This window comes from Dermochelys coriacea, chromosome 1 (genome assembly GCF_009764565.3).
Source record: "Dermochelys coriacea isolate rDerCor1 chromosome 1, rDerCor1.pri.v4, whole genome shotgun sequence".
In the NCBI taxonomy this organism is placed as follows: Eukaryota; Metazoa; Chordata; order Testudines; family Dermochelyidae; genus Dermochelys; species Dermochelys coriacea.
This window is the reverse complement of record NC_050068.2, coordinates 263,394,836-263,416,461: the sequence shown is the minus strand read 5'-3', so window position 1 is coordinate 263,416,461 and position 21,626 is coordinate 263,394,836. Positions and strand designations below refer to the sequence as shown.

The following is a 21,626-nucleotide window of genomic DNA, read 5'->3' as shown; positions in this document are numbered from 1 at the left end:
CCTCAACATTATAGTGAGTATGTGTTAGACAAACCAGTAAGTGTACTTTTGCATAGAAACATACATATTGCTTTCACTTAAGCCTATTTTCCCACATGCTGTAATTTGGCCCAATAGTTCCACAATCTTATTCCAGGGCTGGGAAGAAGATGAGAAGAGTTGGGATTGTGATTATTTTTGCATACCTTTCCTTGGAGGAAGAATGGAATTGCAGCCAAAATCAGTGATCTTTACCACCATGCGGCTGTCCACTACACAGTTTGTGGACTTGAGGCGGCCATGGACCTCAGTTTTGCTTGAGTGTAGGTAGGACATTCCCTGTGAGAAAGAGAGAGAGAGACACTGTATGTGACTTGATTGCTACCAAAATTAGTAAGAATTTGAAGGTTCATCAATATATTTAGGTACTTACATGGCCCTCATCAGCATAGTATGTGAGCATGTCACAGTTATTAAAGAATTTTATCCTCACTACACCCCTATGAGGTAGGGAATTATTTTACCAAAAGGGATTTTCCAAGGTCAAATTAGATGTCTGTGGTAGAGCTCAGAAATTAAGCTAGGTCTCTAGAATTCCAGGCCAGTGCCTTAACCAGACTATCCTTTCCAGCTAACACTGTGTGATACTGTGATGTGCTTCTTGATAGTGCTAGATCTGCTGAGTTTGGGAAATTTATTTCCTCCCAGTGAAGTTAATTGAATTTGCAACAACTGCTTTTATGGTGTTTTCAGTAAAGATTACAGATTTGTGTAAATATTTTATAACCCTAAAAATGTGGCTGGGGAAATGTTTCAGTTTTTTATTTAGTAAAGAATGAGCACCTTAGCTAAATGAAAAATTCCCATTAACTGACAAAAGTATTAGGATTGTATCCTTTCTGTAAGACATCAATCTACAACTGGGACTCGTAATCAGCAGCACTTGAGCAGGTCTGATTCTCTGAAGCAGAGGGCAGCGGAAGGATCAATGCAGAGATTACAGGATGATATTCTGTGGCCTTTGTAATGCAGGAGGCCAGGTTAGATGATCATAAAGGTCCTTTCTGATCTTACGATTTATGAATCTACATACACTAGTCAATACATAATACCTGCAGCCTGTGGGCTAACTTCAGAGGTGAATCTTCCATTTCCCTCAGCAAGCAGGTTATGCTAATTCAGATGTTTTTAGACTCGGCTTCCTGAACGCTCTTTCTTTGACACACACACACTTGCAGACATGTAATCTGCACCCCTTTACTCATCACTTCTGAATTTGGCCCACTTAGTCTAGGGGAGTCAAGGATGGCATATCTGATATGTCAAGGAGCTGGAAGAGCGATATAGCAGGAGAAACAACTGGTAGGTAGGTGTAAGTTTAAGTAGGCGGTATACAATTTACACCTATTTACAGTCTCCTATTTTTTTTTCTTCTACACTTCTCTCTTCCAGCCCTTTGAGATGTAAAATGCAATCTGTATGCTCAGGAGGCTAGAAGGTATATATGACACCAGTTTAGAACCCCTCTGAATTTGGCCCCATAACTTTAAACATACATATGCAAATGTCATCCTCAAGGATGACAGATGATAATCGTGAATCTGGATTATACAAATTGAGTGATCATAATCATAGGGTGTGACATGTCGCTCTTTCACAAGAGAGAGCTGTGCTTTGCTTATAGTAGGGGAAGAGTCAGATAGCATTGTGAGACCGTTGAGACAGGAACAGCAGAGGTATGTTTGAACCCCAACCCTAGGGGCATACAAGCATCCCTAAAAACGTGGTTGGAAATGGTTATCTTGTGCATACATATATCATGCTGGAAACTGTGGAGACTATGTAATAATGTGTTTCCAAAGGAAACACTTCTTAACGCTGCTGCTACTCCCATGGAGCCACCACCTAGTGTAGAGAGCCTACAACAGCAGGCCCTTCTGCAAGCTTCAGGGCCCACTTTCTGCTGCTACATCTCGTGTGCACTCCTGCTGACACCAACCCAGGGAGCAAACCCACTAGAGCAGAAACTCCTCACCAGTTTTGGCCTCCTACGAGATGATTCAATGATACTGTGGTCTACATGTGACAGAATTCCCTCATCTTCAAGTTGAGGAGCAGGTGTGTCTGAGAAGGCTTTCTCCTCCACTGCCATCCTTTTTACTGGGGAAGCGGGTTTGGAAGCAGAAAGCCTGGTAAGCACCCAAGTGAAAATTTCAAAATTGCTTAAGTGAGTTAGGATCACAAATCTCACTGACTTTCAGTGAGGTTTGTGCTCCTGTATCTCTTAAGGACAAAATCAATGGGAGTTAGATGGCTTGGTGCTTTTGAAAATCCCAGTTCGTGCCTCTCTGCATCTTTAGGCAACTAAATAACTTTTAAAATATAGCCCCAAGGCACTTTTGAAGATCCTATCCTTCAGTTTTAATTCTGACCAAGCCCTTTCAACAGGGCCATTTTTCTGATATGGTAAAAAAAACATTGTATTCAGCTGTACAATTTCCTTCAACTTATTTAACAATGCCGTTTTGTTTAACAAGCAACAGCTTGCAACAGCAACATGAGCCCTTGTGCCCATAAAGCTCAATTACTGAAATTCCTTTATATCATGGCTGTTGTCAGGTCTTTTCTGTCACTTGCACCTAGTACAGAATACAGATATGCCAGTCCTGGGGTCCTGATGTGTGTGCTGAAGAAGGTGCCAGTCCTTGGACGTATCAGCAGGCACTGGCACAAAACTACCTCTGCAGCTGGACCCTGCACTGTCTCCTCCACATTGCTACAGTGGCAGCAGCTGCTTCCTGCTCTCTTTCTGGCTGCAGCTAGAAGGAAATCAATGAAGATAGCACCAGCTGCCTTGCACAGAAACAATGAGCTGCTATAGGCATCAGCCCCTGCACCAGCTCTCAGGGTCAGCTGAGGAGCATGGGAAGCAGAATGCAGAATTCATAGGTTGGGTAGCAGTCAGGGAGGCAGGAATTGGGGTGCAGAGAACAGGAGCTGGTGATGGAGGATGCAGGGCTGCAAGAACTGGGTGTTGGATTATTGAACTGCAGGAAGTAGCAGTTGGGTCTGAGGGATGCAGGAGCTGGGTATTGAGGGAAATGGGAGCTGGAAGGCAGTGAAGCAGGAAACGGATATAAGCAGAGAAGGAGTTGTTGGGATAAAAGTAGGGAATTGTGTGTGTGCATGAGGGTCAGGTAAGGTGATGACAGCAGAGTGTGTATGGTAATCACTAGGCCACACCATAGGCTGCCATTACAATACCATTTCCAAATTGCAAATCACCAAAGTACTCATGTGTTTAGGAGGACTCCTCAGAGAACTTTTCTGAATATCTTGACTGGTTCAAATAACATCAAGTGATATGCCACAGAAAGGGTCTCATACCCCTTTTATTCTTGGCTCCCATATCCATTTACAAATAGTACAGTGGCTAGCAGGTAGTCTGTGAAATCCTGGCCCCATTGAAGTCAACAAGAATTTTGCCAGTAACTTCATTGAAGCCAGTATTCACCCTCTATCTCAGTGTATGATCTCATCAGATCTGATACTCTCATCAGGGCCACGCTTGGTCAGTGCCTGGAAGGGAGTCCTATGAAGATTAACTGCAAAGGATTAAAAAAACTTGTTTGTAAGATTCCCGAAGAGAGGGAAGCATGTCCACAGTTGTTATTTAAAAGAGCTCTCAATGCTGAAGGTTAACTGAATGTGAAATAGTCATTAACAGGACCAACAAACTGTGACAATTTGGATTAAGGAGATTTTAATAAAGAGTGCGATTTTGATTATCACACTGAAACAGACATAGCAGAATCATTCATCATAGAGACCACATCTGAGCTGAGGCATGTAGGGAAATGGGAGGACTGGCCAGGAATGGTAGTAGGATTTTGATGGAGCAGTAAGAAAGGTAAGGGCATAGATTATCTAAATCTGTGTGTGAAATTCTTGGGCCCCATTTCACTAAAAATAAAACAAATACATATTTAATTTAAAAAACCCTTGTTTTACTACCCATCTCAACTCTCCACCTTCCAAAAATGCAAATATAGTAAAAGCTTTGTTATCCGGCATGTTAGGGGAATGGGGTGGGGGGTGCAGGTAAGTTAAAAATTCCAGTTAACTAAGAGGAAGGGAGTTTGGGTGCAGGAGGGGGTCCAGGGCTGGGGGTTGGGATGTGGGAGAGGGTGTAGGGCGCAAGCTCTGGGAGGGAGCTTGGGTACGGGAGGGGGCTCGAGCATAGGCACCAACTCCATGGGTGCTCCAGGGTTGGAACACCCATGCAGAAAAAATTAGCGGGTGCTTAGCACCCACCAGCAAAGCTCCGTCCCTTCCCCCCACTCCTGCTGGCAGCCCCTACCAATCAACTCCTCCCCTGTCCTCCCAGCACCTCCTGAACACTGTGGATCAGCTGTTCAGTGGCAGTGGTGTGCAGGAGGCACCGGGAGGGTGGGGGAGGAGTGGGAATGGGGCATGCTCGGGAGTGGGGGGTGGAAAGAGGTGGGATGGGGTGGAGCAGGGGCATGAAGGGGTGGGGGTGAGGCCTTGGGGGAAGGGGTGCAAGTGGGGGCATGGCCAGGGGCGGGAAGAGGTGGGCCAATGAGAGCTGTGGTGCCAGTGGGCAGGGCGGGGGCAGCGCACAGAACCGCCTTGCCATTCCTCCGCCTAGGAGGAGCAGGGACATGTCACTGCTTCCAGGGAGCCACACAGAGCCAGGTAGGGAGCCTGCTGGCCCCACACCAACTGGACTATAAACCTGACTTCCAATGAAAATCAGAAATGCCAGTTTATAGAGCTTTCCGTCTGGTAAAGTGCCGGATAACACCGCTTTTACTGTACGTAGTGAAGGTTACTTAAAATCAGCCTTGATTTCACTGCAGGATGAATTTCTTCCCTTGCTAATTTGCCCTAACTTCCTGAAATGGTTACACCTAGTACTAGTAGTGAGTTTTGCCATGAACATAAGATTGGCCATACTGGGTCAGACCCAAGGTCCATATAGCCCAGTATCCTGTCTTTCGACAGTGGCCAATGCCAGGTGTCCCAGAGGATTGAACAGAACAGGTAATCAAGTGATCCATCCCGTCGCCCATTCTCAGCTTCTGGCAAACAGAGGCTAGGTACACCATCCCTGCCCATCCTGGCTAATAGCCATTGAAAGATTTACATTTAAAAGATTAACTACAGTGTTCATTTAAAAAACAAACCCTATTCTGTTGTTTTTGATACAAGATGGTGCGAGTCTACCATTTTGAACAAACGCTGGAGTTTTCCTTTAAGCAGCTTGCCCAACCCCATACACCGTAAATCAGCAGTAGAGCTAGGAATAGAACCTAGGGCTCCAAGTGCCTAAATCCCTTTTCTAGCTGCTAGACCACACCTTTTCTCTTGGTAGCCTAAAGCATATACTATGTTAGACCCTGTCACCTATAGCTACCCACTATGTAAGTTTAATAGCATGTGGACAAGTTTATAAATGCTTCAGTGCCACCGATTCACTTACCTTGGCAATATCATACATGACAGAGATTTTAAACTCCCAGTCCATGAAGGTGCCATCTGGGTAGGAGATCTTATCATTTAAGACATCCTGGGAGGACAAGGAGGAGACAAAGGGGCTAACTTATAGCAAGGAAACAGCTGGGGAAGGCAAGGCATCTCTGTGTAATGTTAACAAAGCTCTGAATCACACAGCCTTTTGGCTAGTGACTAAAAAGGGGTACCTCTCTGTTTCGCTTAAGAAGTACATAAATTATGACAGACACTGGGTTACTTGGATGCTAGGGAATGGAATATAAATTTGTCCTACACAACAACTACAAAAAGGTAAGAACCTAACTTCTAGCCACTGTAACAAGGAGTCCGCTGGCAACTTAAAGACTAACGGATTTGGACATAAGCTTTCATGGGTAAAAAACCCACTTCTTCAGATACATGGAGTGAAAATTACAGATGCAGGCATTGTATACTGACACATGAAGAGAAGGAAGTTACCTCACAAGTGGAGAGGAAGATGATGTTTGTCTGTATCTGTGTGAGTTTTTTGTTAAGGTTGATGGATTTCTACTCCATACGGCTAAGTATATAATGCCTGCATCTGTAATTTTCACTCCATGCATCTGAAGTGGGTTTTTTACCCAAGAAAGCTTATGCCCAAATAAATGTTAGTCTTTAAGGTGCCACCGGACTCCTTGTTGTTTTTGTGGATACAGACTAACATGGCTATCCCCTAATACTTTATAGTCACTGTGGTTTCCAGAGGCAAAAATGAGCCTCTATGAATCTGTTTGTCTATATGAACACTGCAAAGCCTAGCAATACATTCTGACTTGTCTATCACTGCATCCTTTAATTATGAGAGTGATCTAAAGCCCGCTGAAGTCAGTGAGCAATGTCAGTTTACACCTGCTGAGGATCGACTCCAAGCAGGAGAAGGGAGAGGAGCAGAAGAGAAGTCAGTGATATTACTTCATAGAAGTACTGAAGTAATATTACTGACTTCACTTCTGCTTTTCTCTCTCTTCTCCTGCCCTAGGACCCAGCCATCTGGCAGATTAGCTTTTCCTTTTACAAACTGGTAAGAGGGGCTTGCACAGTTATTTACCCTCAATGATCCTCTCTCACAGTATTCAATCACCCCAAAGATCATCATGTCCATCTTCACTGTGCCATAGAATTTTGTCAGGTTGTAATAGTCCATCTGGAAGAGCTAGAGCAAAAATAATATATCCATTAAAAACATTGTGGGAGCCAAAATTAAGTCTGATGGTGTGAAGGGGCTCTCAATCCCAGATCCTGATATGATGTGTGGGTTCTCTATGTGCAGGTGTGTGGAGAACCAAAGTGAGTGATCAGAGCCTTCTGATCTAGGAGATAAGGGTGGGGAGTGACTGTTGACTGTATTCCAAACTCCGCTGTCTCCATTATTGCCTCTGCAGTAGAACCTCACAGTTTCACACTCTGGACACGGATACCCATTATAAATGACTGAATGTTGCAAATTAGTTAGCAAATGAACAAATAATAGAAATATGAGGATCCTGCATGATATTATGTACTTTATTCATTTACTTAGGCTATTGCAGTTTCATTAAAATTATTTATAATAATACTTTACAATGCATCGGTCCCTAATGTAAAAATGTACTTACTTCATAATTTTTTACAAAATATACTATTAAAGCCAAATTATGTAGGACATAACTCTGTGGAAGTTAATGGAGATGTATTTGTATACACCAGAGATGCATTTAGCCTTTAGTAATAGGAGATTTGACTACAACACTCCATTATTAAATGATTGGTATGAAGTGAGGAAAGAGAAAGCATCAATTTTCCCACTGATTATAAAAATGTGGATTAACAAGGTTCTATCAGGTTCATGAGAGATCTCAGTCATCCTCAATATCCAAGGCTTACAGTCCAGAATCAGAACTGTGCATAAGACCCCCCATAACACACACAGAGGGATCCTCAGGCTGCAGTAGCCTGTGGGATGGACACACACATGGATTTGGTGGAATGAGTTCACTAATTAGTTTCATTCACTCTGTAGTGTGTAGCTGCTACATGAAACAGTTACCTTGTTCAGTTCTATCTTTTGTTTCTCTGTGAAATTCCCATCATGTCTGAGATCTTTCAGGATCACAACCTGGAAAGAAAAAAAACAACTGGAAGGAAACCATAGCAGCAGAACAACAACAATCCGTGCTCCCCTAAACTACTTCTGGTATTTGAGTATATCCTTATCCACTAATAAGTAATGGAGTTATATTATTTTTTACAAGATTTACCAAGTTGATAGTTCTGTTGTCCTGGAACAGACTCAGTGGCTGATCTTTCAAACCCTTCACTCACATGAGTGACCTTACTCAGGCAAAAAGTTCAACTGAAATTCAGGGGACTTCACACATAAATAAGAGTCCTCCTTTGCCCATCTAGTCCACTAATTTACCTCATGCCATATCAGATCAGACAAGTGGTCTGTTATGTCCTGGATCCTGCCTCTTGTCATTCAGGACCAGGCCAGTGGTTCACTGAGTCCAACATTCTGCCTCTGGCAGTTGCTAATACAAGGGTGCCTCAAAGGAAAATGAAGGCCTCACCCCTTCCATTAACTTACCAGTTTAGCAAGGTTGGATGAGAATGGGGGTGGCATTGCTTCCTGATCTCTGAAGAGAATCAACTGCCTTTCACAGAAGCCTCTCACTAAAGAAGGGAAGGGGAGCAGAGATGCTGTGGTCATTTTACCTTCTTGTCATATTTGGCTTGGCGCTGTCTCTGGATTGTGTCACGCCTCTTGTCTTCATCAATCTGGGGAACAAAGAAGACTCATTAGCCAGCAATTATAAAATACCCCACCCTGGCAGGCACCAGACTGCAGAGAGAAAAATAATGCCAAACCATGCCGCTGTCTGCATGGGTGTCTTTCTTTTTAGAGTCCAACTAAATCCCAGAGCATGCAATCACCATTCATGCGACTCCCATATGCCATCAGGGTCACTTCCTCTGATCAATACTATTAGCCTGTGTTTTACAGACAAAACCAGGTTCAACTCCTTCCTGAAAAAGGATGTCATTTAGGATATGAATGGTGTGGGAACCCAGTGGAAGAGCCTGGAAAGAAATACCCTGCCTGTTTCACAAAGGACTTGTACTTGCTGTATTAAGGGGAAGTTACTGGGGATTAATCTCATTCCTCTTCTGCATAGTGCACAGAAGGTGAAAAGACAGTGAACAAGTTTTAACAGATACTTCTACCACTGTCAGAGCCCAAGCAGTAGTCTTGATAGTGCAGAGACTCTGAACCCACCAACCCTTCCTCCGTGGGGATATCTTGTCTCTCCTACCTTCAGACTGACGTGGCTTGTCTCATTGGTCTCCAGAGGCAGGATCTTGTCAGGTGTTATGTGAGACCATTTCTTCTGCCGAAGTGCAATATCTCTCCTGTATTTCCTGTGAAATAAGCGAACCTGTTTAAGATCATCCTATCAAACAACTGGAATCCGTACTGCTGAGTGCGGTGGGGAATCTTGGAGTACTAGAGAGAATCCTTTTTGACAGGTTTCAGAGTAGCAGCCGTGTTAGTCTGTATTTGCAAAAAGAAAAGGAGTACTTGTGGCACCTTAGAGACTAAACTAATTTATTAGAGCATAAGCTTTCGTGAGCTACAGCTCACTTCATCGTATGCATTTGGTGGAAAAAACAGAGGGGAGATTTATATACACACACACAGAGAACATGAAACAATCATACACACTGTAAGGACAGTGATCACTTAAGATAAGCCATCACCAGTAGCAGGGGGGGGAAAGGAGGAAAACCTTTCATGGTGACAAGCAAGGTAGGCTAATTCCAGCAGTTAACAAGAATATCTGAGGAACAGTGGGGGGGTGGGGGGAGAAATAACATGGGGAAATAGTTTTACTTTGTGTAATGACTCATCCATTCCCAGTCTCTATTCAAGCCTAAGTTAATTGTATCCAGTTTGCAAATTAATTCCAATTCAGCAGTCTCTCGTTGCAGTCTGTTTTTGAAGCTTTTTTGTTGCAATATAGCCACTCTTAGGTCTGTGATCGAGTGACCAGAGAGATTGAAGTGTTCTCCAACTGGTTTTTGAATGTTATAATTCTTGACATCTGATTTGTGTCCATTCATTCTTTTACGTAGAGACTGTCCAGTTTGGCCAATGTACATGGCAGAGGGGCATTGCTGGCACATGATGGCATATATCACATTGGTAGATGCGCAGGTGAACGAGCCTCTGATAGTGTGGCTGATGTGATTAGGCCCCATGATGGTATCCCCTGAATAGATATGTGGAAAGAGTTGGCAACGGGCTTTGTTGCAAGGATAGGTTCCTGGGTTAGTGGTTCTGTTTCTTCACTTCAGCAGGTGGGTATTGTAGTTGTAGGAATGCATGATAGAGATCTTGTAGGTGTTTGTCTCTTTCTGAGGGGTTGGAGCAAATGCGGTTATATCGTACAGCTTGGCTGTAGACAATGGATCGAGTGGTATGATCTGGATGAAAGCTAGAGGCATGTAGGTAGGAGGGGACAATGTATACTTTCAAATCAGCGGCACTGCGATGGGTACCCGCATGGCCCCACAGTATGCCAACATTTTTATGGCTGACTTAGAAAAACGCTTCCTCAGCTCTCGTCCCCTAATGCCTCTACTCTACTTGAGCTACATTGATGACATCTTCATCATCTAGACCCATGGAAAAGAAGCCCTTGAGGAATTCCACCATGATTTCAACAATTTCCATCCCACCATCAACCTCAGCCTGGACCAGTCCACACAAGAGATCCACTTCCTGGACACTACGGTGCTAATAAGCGATGGTCACATAAACACCACCCTATATCGGAAACCTACTGACCGCTATTCCTACCTACATGCCTCTACAATACCCACCTGCTGAAGTGAAGAAACAGATTGACAGAGCCAGAAGAGTACCCAGAAGTCACCTACTACAGGACAGGCCCAACAAAGAAAATAACAGAACGCCACTCGCCATCACCTTCAGCCCCCAACTAAAACCTCTCCAACGCATCATCAAGGATCTACAACCTATCCTGAAGGACGACCCATCACTCTCACAGATCTTGGGAGACAGGCCAGTCCTTGCTTACAGACAGCCCCCCAATCTGAAGCAAATACTCACCAGCAACCACACACACCACACAATAGAACCACTAACCCAGGAACCTATCCTTGCAACAAAGCCCGTTGCCAACTCTTTCCACATATCTATTCAGGGGATACCATCATAGGGCCTAATCACATCAGCCACACTATCAGAGGCTCGTTCACCTGCGCATCTACCAATGTGATATATGCCATCATGTGCCAGCAATGCCCCTCTGCCATGTACATTGGCCAAACTGGACAGTCTCTACGTAAAAGAATAAATGGACACAAATCAGACGTCAAGAATTATAACATTCAAAAACCAGTTGGAGAACACTTCAGTCTCTCTGGTCACTTGATTACAGACCTGAGAGTGGCTATTCTTCAACAAAAAAATCTTCAAAAACAGACTCCAAGGAGAGACTGCTGAATTGGAATTAATTTGCAAACTGGATACAATTAATTTAGGCTTGAATAGAGACTGGGAATGGATGAGTCATTACACAAAGTAAAACTATTTCCCCATGTTATTTCTCCCCCCACCCCCCCACTGTTCCTCAGATATTCTTGTTAACTGCTGGAATTAGCCTACCTTGCTTGTCACCATGAAAGGTTTTCCTCCTTTCCCCCCCTGCTGCTGGTGATGGCTTATCTTAAGTGATCACTCTCCTTGCAGTTTGTATGTTAAACCCATTGTTTCATGTTCTCTGTGTGTGTATATAAATCTCCCCTCTGTTTTTTCCACCAAATGCATACGATGAAGTGAGCTTTAGTTCACAAAAGCTTATGCTCTAATAAATTTGTTAGTCTCTAAGGTGCCACAAGTACTCCTTTTCTTTTAGAGAGAATCCTGCGCACCAGCTCCTGTACTCTCTTCTTCATGCATTCTTGGAGAGCTTGCTGCTACAGATCCCAGCTTTGAGGCCTGGAAGGGAGAAATACCCTCTCCATCACATACTCCTTTTTCTCCTGACCCTAGGGAAGTCTGGGCTCTCTGACGTTTCAGCACTATAGATTTGAAGGGGTCAATGCAGAAGACTAATTGCTGGCAGGTTGCTGCCTAATTCTTCACATTCATACAAAGGGGAACACAATGCAATTTACTGCAGAATAAATCTGCGACAGTTTATACTGTTTACTTTTCTGTGCTATTGAACATCCTCTGAGGGCAATCCCAGAGGCAAACATGGATCAGATGAGCCCCTGGCAGCAAGGCTCTTGCAGAAATGAGTTGTACTATCCAGGAAAAGCAAGAAGCCAGTGGGGAGGCAGCATAATGAAGTAAGGTGACTTCTTGTAGAAGGCCTTTGCCTCTGGCAGATTTGCAGCTTATATCAGGGAATAATCCTTGGAATTGAGGCATGGAATTCCCTGTCTTTTCTGCAGGAATGTCCTCCCTCAACAGAAGAATGATAAGAAAACTGTGAAACAGGAAAACAATTCATTGGAATTTCTACTCTTCGATGCAGGTTACTCCTGTATAAAAAACATGGGCACCACAGATTGGTTAGTGGACCGCTGGTGAATCCTGGACAGTGATTGACTGCTGGAGAACGCTCTGGAACACTGAAGATCCTAGAATGCTGACTGACATAAATATTTTATGTTTCTAACATATTTTAACTATCATTGCTAAGGGGAAAGGGAGGAAGTGTCCATTTTTAGATGTAAATGTTTTTTCTGATTTTAGTCTGAAATGTTTAGTTGCATTTGAACCATCATAATTTGCCAGTAGGAGCACCAGTTAAAGTGCTAGACAGTTAGGAGATCATGGGGCTCTAGTTATATGGGTCTCACTGTATCTCTCCTGCATTTCCCACATGAAGCTCTAATAGCATTCAAGAACAGAGAGATATCATAAGGGAGAAATTTCAAGATGGTTAGGAAAACATTAAATTGTGGAAAATTCCCATTTCATAATCTTAACTAGAAAATTCTATAAACTATCAATAAATAAACCAAATAATCCCAATAGAAAATCAATCAATTTTACTTGTTAATACCTAAGCACTTATTGGACTGGAATGACATTTCCAATGTCTAATACTGGTTTTGTGTTTTTTGAAGACTCTGGATTGATTTGTTTACTTGGAAGTCAGAACTACCCAGAAAAGTGTGGGATAGTTTAGGAACTCCACACGCTAGGTGATATGTAAGAAAATATTTGAGCTCTTGTTCATTTTCTTGCCTAATGGATTCTTAAGAGCATTATTATCGTCTATCAAGAGATAAGACTTACTAGAGCAGGAAATCACTGCACAATTGAAACTTGGGTCAGAAGACCTCAGATTAGGTAAACTGCTTGTGGAGCTTGGCTATATTGATGGGAAGAGCAAAACTGGTATGAGGTGTAAACAGTTATTAATCAGGACATTAACTGGCTGATAAAAGAGAATGGCATTGTCAGGTCTCTCTTCTTCCTTGAGAATTATGAGGTGATCCACTGCATCATCTGAATTAGCTAGGACTGTGAAGTTTGGTAACATTTCTATATGCAAAGCATAAATTTTTTGGAAAAAATATCAAGAATTGATTCTGAGGAATCCCCAGGAATTTCTTCTGCATTGGAGGCTCTCAGAGACCACAGTGATGGGTGTGGCATAAAACTCTAAATAGAATTCAACGATTAATATCTTTGCCATTAGTAGATTCATTGGAATAGATTCAGAGGGGTAACAGCACCTTTGGCAGAAGTACAAAGTGTCTGGAAATAGCCTTTTGTCAAATTTCTGCTAGCTCTTCAACAAATAAACAAATACAGATTAACTTTGTCCGTCAGTCTGTTGACATATTTGTCCTTAGGTTTGGGAACAATGAGCTCTTCTGTTTCTTGGGTACTGCTGGGCATCCAAGTGTGGACTGACTACATCAGCTTGGATTCTTACCTCATGGAGAGTGTTAACTAGCAAAGAGAACACATCAGGTCAAAATGATAATGGTTAAAGTGTGTTACAAATCAGGTGTTCAAAGACAACAAGAAAATTGGATTCTATGAAGTCCTTTGATCTGTGGAAAAGGAGTTGTCTGAGCTACTAAAGGTGGAAGGTCCAGGTAAAATATACATCTCTGAAACCGCTGAAAACGACGGTTCTGAGTCTTGTGAATATGAGAGATATATAGATGCACTGGAAATGGGTTGAATTTTTTCTCTGACAGGATCCTAGAGTGGATTTCAGTTTCTATTTATCTGATTTTTCCATCATGATAGAAGCTTTACCACAATCTAGTCAGAAAATTTTAGCCATAGAAAAAGTGAGTGAACTGGCTGCAATGAAGCAGGACAAGTCTGGGAAAATAGTAAGAGACAAAGTGGGTCTAGACACTGTGGCACCAAAACTTTCTGGTATTTTTATTTGTGCAATGACACAAGATTGAATCATCCTTCCAGAATGAACTGTTGGAAGTCACCAAAAGGGTAAAGAAACATAGCAGAGTAATAGAAAGGACTAAGTGTGAGCAATAAGTGAGAAAAAGTCTGAAGGTTGGCCTTGTCCTCACAAAGACACTTGCTAAGTTTGTGTGTGTATGCAAAGCAGTGCTTTCTAGGGGGTGGAGTAGGCCTGACCATCTGTCATGTCTACCACCTGAACAACTGGATCATTTCTCAAAGCAGGGAATGCTGAATGCAGGTGCCATGCGTGGTGTCTACAATAGAGTGGCACACAGAGAGAGAGAAGCCAGCAAGAGCCTTGACGATGGGCAGGAGATAACTGGACATATTTGCAAGGAGCTATCAAACAACCCATGCCCAGAAGTAGCAAATGGAGGAGAGAAGAAAGATGAAGCTGATACCTCAACACCAGCGGAGCAATGATCACAACCAACACCACGGTCCCTGTGAGTGCAAAGACAGCAATAGTCAGGATGTGCGGGCCTGCAAAGGAGAGAAATTGGAAAATATACAACCTTAGTGAGAACACTGAACACATTATATTAAAAAATGCATACCCAGGGCCCGATGCAAAGCCCGTTGAAATCAGTGGAAGATTGCCTCCAGTTAGGAAGGCAGGACATCAGGTCACCAATAAATAAATCAATCAAGCAGATATGCATGAGGAGTCATGAGGTGTCTCCCTGCCAACCCCCTGAAACATGTATCTCACTTGTTGAAGACTGCACGATTCCAAACTCACATTTTAATAATGTGACTAGGTGATGTTTGAAATGGGAGTATTAGCACACCAGTTTTGTTCTTGAGGCTCTGCTACCCTCTTGTGGCTACTGACACTATAGCATGCTAAACAGTATTCCACCACGAATTAATATTGTGTATTCTTCCTAAAGAACCAGAATAAAATTTATGTTGGAGTGTATAGACCCCATCCAGGGATTGGTAGGGTGGGCATTAATACTCTGAGCAATAGAAAAATCAAAGGTAAAAGCCCTAATTTCAAGGAATGTCATGGGAAGAGTAACAGAATTGGATCAGCAGTTGCAAATTACATGCTATAAAAGGGTTGTGTTCTAGCTATTGAGTTTGGTTAGCTTTCTAGAGGAAAGAGGACATAGCTAGCTAAAACAGTTTTGATAGGAGGTGGATGGTAACAGTGACTTAAATTTTGGCTATTTAAAGCGATTTTCTGTTTGAATATATTTCTTTGGAAACTGGCTGGAGGAAGCCTTTTTTAAATTCTTTGCTTTGGAAAGTGTTTTTCTTTGTTTGTTTTGCCTAAGCTGCAAAAAACCTGGTTATATCAGAATTTGGACTTCTATTTTTGCAAGTATTGGTCCCCTGCTTTACTATAGCTTGCTTGTCTGCTACAAATTGAAAATGGTAGTTCAGGATTAAGCATATACTAAGCTTAATAGCTTTGCATTTGTGTTTTCATAGACTTTTGGATGGTTCAGGAAGCCTATTTATGGGGCTAAAACATATGATCTGGTCTCATTACAATGTTTCTACTATAGAGGAAACTAAACTGTGTAAAAACATCAGGTTACCTACTTTTGGGCTAAAAATGACTCCCTGAGGCATTTTCTTAAGGAGTTTGAGAATGGTGGAAGAATGTAAATGAAAATACTACACTCCATGTAACATTTTACTGCAAATGGACTCAAGATTGGGGGGGAACAAATGAGTGGTACCTCATCTTAGCTACGTTTGCACCATAACACTTGTCATCATAGACAGGTAGGACTTCAGTTTAATGTGCTAAGTAACTCTCATGCTAAATAATCCAAGCACTCATTTGCTCTCTACTGGGCTTTTGGTGCCACTGTGTTCCACAAAACTCTGAATTCTAGTATTCTGGATTTAAAATCTGATTGAATACAGAAGGAAATTCTGGTCACCAAGAGAAAGTGGTATGTCATGGTTCTGTGGTCCAGACTTGTCCTGGGTCACACAGAAGGTCAATAGAAAGCTATCAAGAACTGAAACACAGTCTGGGTCAAGCCAGTGGGAGCTAGGTTGAGTTGACTTTTACTGGGAGTCTCCCCTTGCTTGTTTCATTAGCAAAGAGTGAAACTGAATGCAGGTTAAGTTGAACAAGTGAAACTTCATTAAACCCTGTGCACTGCTCTCTCCCTGAGGCTGGAAGCAACTCAGACAAACTCCACCTATTCCCTGTCCCCTCCTGTGCTGTCAGTAACAGTCCCCATCCCTCCAGGGAACATGAGCCCTCTGGCTCCTGTTCCACTGATCACAATATACTGATGGCTGAGTTAGACTCTCCATCACAGGCTGATACTATCTCAACAGGACAAGGGAGAAGGGGTTAAAGTGGTTAGCCAGGCCAATTAACTGCCCAGGCTGCACCTGGAGGAGGAGCCAGCGAGCATGGATTAATTAGAGTCAAGGCTTAGCTGGACAGGAACAGAAACCATCAGTATAAAGCCCAGAAGATGACAGCAGCTGGGGGCTGCAGGGAAGTAGTCTGCAGTCACTCCCTGGGAGAAGGGAGATATGTTTAGGACTGGAGGGTAGTCTACAGCTACTCCCTGGGAGGATGGAGTTTGGGCTGGCAAACCCATAGAGCCAGAAAGGTGGGAAAAGCAGCAAGGTATGGGATAGAGAAAACCCTAGCAGCTGATGGAAGGGCCCTGATCCGGAACCCAGAGTAGAGGGCAGGACCAATTTCCCCTGCCAGCCACTGGGGAAGTAGCATAGACCAGGAGGCAGGGAGCAGACTGCCTGGGACAATTTGTGTTAAAAGATTTTGATACCCTGGAAGGGGAAAATACTGAGTAACCTAGCTGGAGTTATGAAGAGGAAGCAGGAGCTCTTGAAGCGAGAGGGGGACTGTTGACAGATTGATGGGGTAGAACCAGTGGTGAGCTGGAGCCAGTTCGCACAAACCGGTTGTTAAATTTTGCAGCAGTTTTAGAACCACTTGTTAACCTGCTTCCCTGCAGGGGGCGCTGAGGCTTTGATGGGCTCTGGCCAGGAAGTGATATAATTCCTCCTCCAGCTGTGCACTGTGCACATGGCTGTGCACTGCAGGAGCCATGTGGGCTGCCGCCTGGCCCTGGATATGAATCCTGTTGCTGTTGCTGCTCCCCTGGCCCTGGGGCTCCCGATGCTGCCTGGTGGGTCCCCCGCTGCTCTGCTAGGCCTGGGCTGCGTCCTGCTGCTCTCCCCGTGAGCACCCACCACCCTGCCCACACCCCCTGCCTGCAGCCAGCCCGTTTCCAGCCACCCCCCGCCCTGCCCACAGCCAGCCCCTGTCTCCAGCCAGCCCTGCACCCGCCACCCTGCCCGCAGCCAGCCCCTGCCTTCAGCCAGCCCCACACCTGCTTGCCTCCAGCCAGTTCCGCACCCCCTGCCCTCCCCGCAGCCAGCCCTGCACCCCCTGCCTCCAGCTAGCCCTGCCCCACACCCCTGTCTGTAGCTGGCCCCACGTCCACTGGTATCCTGCAGTTCCCAAGGCAGTAACCCTGCACACCTGCTTCAATGAGGGGGGCAGGGAGCAGCTGGGACCCACACATGTGCACACCCTAAGGTGACCAGACAGCAAGTGTGAAAAATCAGGATGGGGGTGGAGGGTAATAGGAGCCTACATAAGAAAAAGACCCCAAAATCGTGGTCCCCTATAAAATTGGGACATCTGGTCACCCTAGCATACCCCCAGGGAGTGGTGGGGACCCACACATGTGAAACGGAGCTCATTTCTAGTTCAGGCCCATCTTTTTAAAAAAGAACTTTAGGCAAGGTTAACATACATCCGTATTTTCCCGGACAGGTCAGGCTTTTTGGTTTCTAAATCACCGTCCAGGAGGAAAATACGGACGTATGGTAACCCTGTTGGTACAAAAAATACATACTGGGGCACATCCTTTAAATCAGAACTTTTTACAGGGAACTGGTTGTTAAGATTTTTGGCAGCTCATCACTGGGTAGAACTGCAAGAAGGGGTGTTGCCCTGGCAGAGCTAATCCCCAGAACAGCCAGAGGAGGCACCATCTAGTAGTGCGTGAAGTATAGCCATACTGAACTGTTTGCCACCTGAAGCTTTTTGTACACCTTGCAGCTATTTGCATACAAGACACTTTGTTAATATGGAGTTAAGCTTTCTGGTTCTCCATAGAGCTCTAGGCTCTTCATGCTCATCCTCAACATGAGAGTTTGTGTCCAAAAATCCAAATGTTAGAAAACCAGAAAATGAGCAGTTCAGGTTCCAGGATTATGGAGGTACTATTGCATGGGCCAAGAAAGCACAAATCTTACAAATATAGGAAATGCAAAGTTAGGGAGACGCCTGCCATGCAACATTTACTCTGCCCTTTTGGTCCATCACAGTGCCATTACACTTCAGTAAAGTTTTTATTGTCCAATGGGATCTCTTCCAGCCACCATCATGTACACCACAGATCAACTGTGTTGCATAGAGAACAGCAAGGCTCCTAGCAGTATATGAACAGAAATGATAATTTGAAGTTGTATTGGGTACATAGAAAATGACAGGTTTAGTTAGGGTAGGATAAGGTACTGTTATAGTCTCAGCTCCTATTGACATCCCTATGGCAGTTAAGATTGGATGGCCACGTTGCTTAGTAAGTGTTATCTTAACTGTGCATGAGCCCCCTCCGTTAGGAACCAGTTTTAGTAGGTATCTCACCAGTGCTTGGAATGTCATTAGGCAGCTTCCGGTTCCTCCAGCTGAAAGATGGGCTGGTAGTCATTGGTTCTGTCTTATTCTGATGAGTGTCATACTGCAGGAGGGTCTGGAACTGTGAGAGTATAGAAATGAACTTTGTTAATAGCATTCACACTCAGTCCCTTTCCTTTGCTTCATCCTCCCATAATGCACTACACAACTCTCAGCAAAATAGACTCATGCCCTCTACTGCAGTGCTATCCCCTCCAGCATGGTTCATGTTTCTGTTTTTCATAGAATCATAGAATATCAGGGTTGGAAGGGACCTCAGGAGATCATCTAGTCCAACCCCCTATTCTGCCTGTATTACTACTCTGTCCTTCCCAGAAGTGCAGCAGTCTACCAAGTCATCAGGGTGACTTCTTTCCCCACTTGCTTCATTGTGCTGCTGTGAAGAGGCATGCCCTCAAAATAGCAGAGAGGAGATAAACAAGTTCCCCTGGGCCCGTTCAACACCAACAAGGCACACCTGCAAGGCTTGTTCTGCCTGGAGTGGGGAGGATCTTAAAAGGGAACATCTGCCCCAGGAAGGGGCAGTGAAAAGGATGAAGGCTGCTCTGCCTCAGAAAGCCAAGATAGGCTCACTGAGAGATAGTAACAAGCTTCGCTTCTCCCAAAGCTGCACAACTGAGCCTCAAAAGAACATGCCTCATGAGGAGGGGCTGGAGATTAACTCCCCCCCCCGCCGCATCTAGATTAAGCCCAAACAGCTGACCCAGGAAGACTGCCTGAGTCCCAGGTCATCCTTACTTTTCTTTAATTTCCCTTGGACTCCCCTTGCCCAGAAGGGAAGAAAGACAGAAGACTTTTCATTTGTTTGCTTGCTCCAAGAACCCCTTGGGCAGCTGCTAGCAAGGTGAGAAAAACAATACAAGGACCTGAAGTGGGGTCGGGGTGGGGGGGGGACTTGGAGGGACTCCTCCCCTACACTGACAGCTCTAGTACATCTCCATTTCAGCTCTGGCTATCTCTTGTCATACTCACACCCTAACCTTGGGCCTATAGTTACCCTCTCACAGATCACCACAGGACACCTTCTTAATGGAATTACATACTTGATAGGTATCTACTGATGTATACAATAGGGACAAATTGACATCAAGATCTCCAAACTCATCCAGGGTCACTGGACCCAATGCACCTGTGGACACAAGGAACAGATCGGTGAAGGAGCCTGGCACTTTCCCAAGAAGCATTAACATGTGACAAGAAGAAAGGTGTAAATTAAGAGACTTCTGATGTTAGGGTTTTTCTTTCCATTAACCTTCTGCATCTACCCTAGAGCACCCTTCTTAGCACGCACCTCAGCTTATTCAGCCTCTGCTTCTCCCCTATTTGCATACTATTTTTTGCTTTAAAATATGAGTTTGACATTGGTAAAAGAAGTAGATCTAACAATACTGAAGAATGAAGCCCTCCCTAACTACGGAAAAGATACAACTCATATAGCAACCAGTCTGTTTTATTTCCATACACTGATCCTGCCAATGTGCCTTTAAGGGACCATCTCTAGAGGTGAGAGTGAAACTCTGATTCTATCCTTGGTCTCAAAGTTGGTCAACAAGGAGGGAAATACAGAGATAATTTACGTTCTTTTCTGCTGGCTTCACTTGGGCTAGATTTTCATCTTTTGAGGGATATCTGTTTGGGTCTAATAACCTTGTGTACCTTGCCATTTTAACCATACTTTTTCTTACCCTGCTGCTTGCTTTCTTATGGTGGGTAATGGATACATTCCATAACTCAGGATATGTTAATGTTACAGACTAAGGATTTTAGGGTGGAATCGTCAAAAGCACTTAGTGTTGGCCTAATTCTGCTCCCTCTGAAGTCATTGGTGAAATTGATGCTGATACTTTCTTGGCCAATGTTAGCTGTGGCTGAATGTTTTCTGCTATACATACTTCCCACACTGCCATCCAGGACAATGACAAAAGAAGAACTTGCTACATTTCTGGGGAAGAAGATGAGAGATGGATTTGGTTCAATGTTATGTATACTTCATCCTCATCCAACCTTGTGTCTAGCCTAAAATAAAACCTGGATGCCAGTCAGATGATAGGAAAGAGTCGAATGGACTCTGCAACCCACTTGGATGCCTCACTATTACACATCCTTTGGTCCACCCAGGCAATAGTTCCCATGTAGACAATTCAGTACTCTATGCCTACATTAGAAAAGCACAATGTAATAAGGCCAGGGAGCTTAACATATGTCATCCTATTCTGTGTTGATCAGGGAGTGCCCCTTCCACTATACAGGGATATTCCTCCTTGGTCATTTCTGTACCCTTTACACCGCCAGACCAGTATGAAGAGCCTGCAGCCCAGGAAAGATTCTGGCCCCCAAACACTTTGGTCCTCATTGAAATTTATAAAATGTTTCACCTCCTTTTAGTATGTGATGTATACGGACGGGGATTCTCTGTGTATCGATATTACTTAGTCTGTTTCTTCACTGCTGATTATCATAGTATATTTGGGAAAATCAGTTGAACAGAAAAAGAGGGAAGACAACTCATTGCAGAGTCTGAACCCATTCAGCAATAAGGGGACTTCCCCTCATGCCCACCTGGAAAACAAACTCCCTCTCCCCACTCAGTGAGCTGTTACTCAGAATTGTACTTGATTACCTTTAAATGTGATGTTCCGAAAATGTTCAGTGAAATCAGCGGGGCTCCCAATTGAGTGTTCGGAGAGCAGAAGTTTCTTCAGGACGTGTCCAAAGAGCAAGACTCCATCCAAATAGCCAACAATATAGTCATTATTCAGCTAGAATAGGGAAAAAAAAGAAGTTGGCAACACAGCCTGTTTATACCTCCATCCAAAACTGCAGCATCGTTTGGAGTATCGTTTGGAATGCCTGAAGGCATTCTGTGCCAAAAAAATAAAAAATTCTGTGCACAATATTCTAAAA

The 21,626-nt window shown here is 43.9% G+C and overlaps 1 protein-coding gene across 1 annotated transcript in view; it reads right to left on the bottom strand.

The window, feature by feature from the left end:
• Window positions 1-21,626, bottom strand: part of GUCY2C (guanylate cyclase 2C) — a 59,256-nt gene that overhangs the window by 22,896 nt on the left and 14,734 nt on the right. Inside the window, exons 8-17 of the mRNA XM_043502575.1 lie at window positions 21,343-21,481; window positions 19,766-19,851; window positions 18,672-18,783; window positions 14,407-14,488; window positions 8,829-8,934; window positions 8,230-8,292; window positions 7,562-7,630; window positions 6,584-6,688; window positions 5,483-5,569; window positions 186-318 (exon numbers count right to left, since the gene is read on the bottom strand). Coding sequence (XP_043358510.1) covers window positions 186-318; window positions 5,483-5,569; window positions 6,584-6,688; window positions 7,562-7,630; window positions 8,230-8,292; window positions 8,829-8,934; window positions 14,407-14,488; window positions 18,672-18,783; window positions 19,766-19,851; window positions 21,343-21,481 — 982 coding nt within the window. The remainder of the gene's footprint in view (window positions 1-185; window positions 319-5,482; window positions 5,570-6,583; window positions 6,689-7,561; window positions 7,631-8,229; window positions 8,293-8,828; window positions 8,935-14,406; window positions 14,489-18,671; window positions 18,784-19,765; window positions 19,852-21,342; window positions 21,482-21,626) is intronic.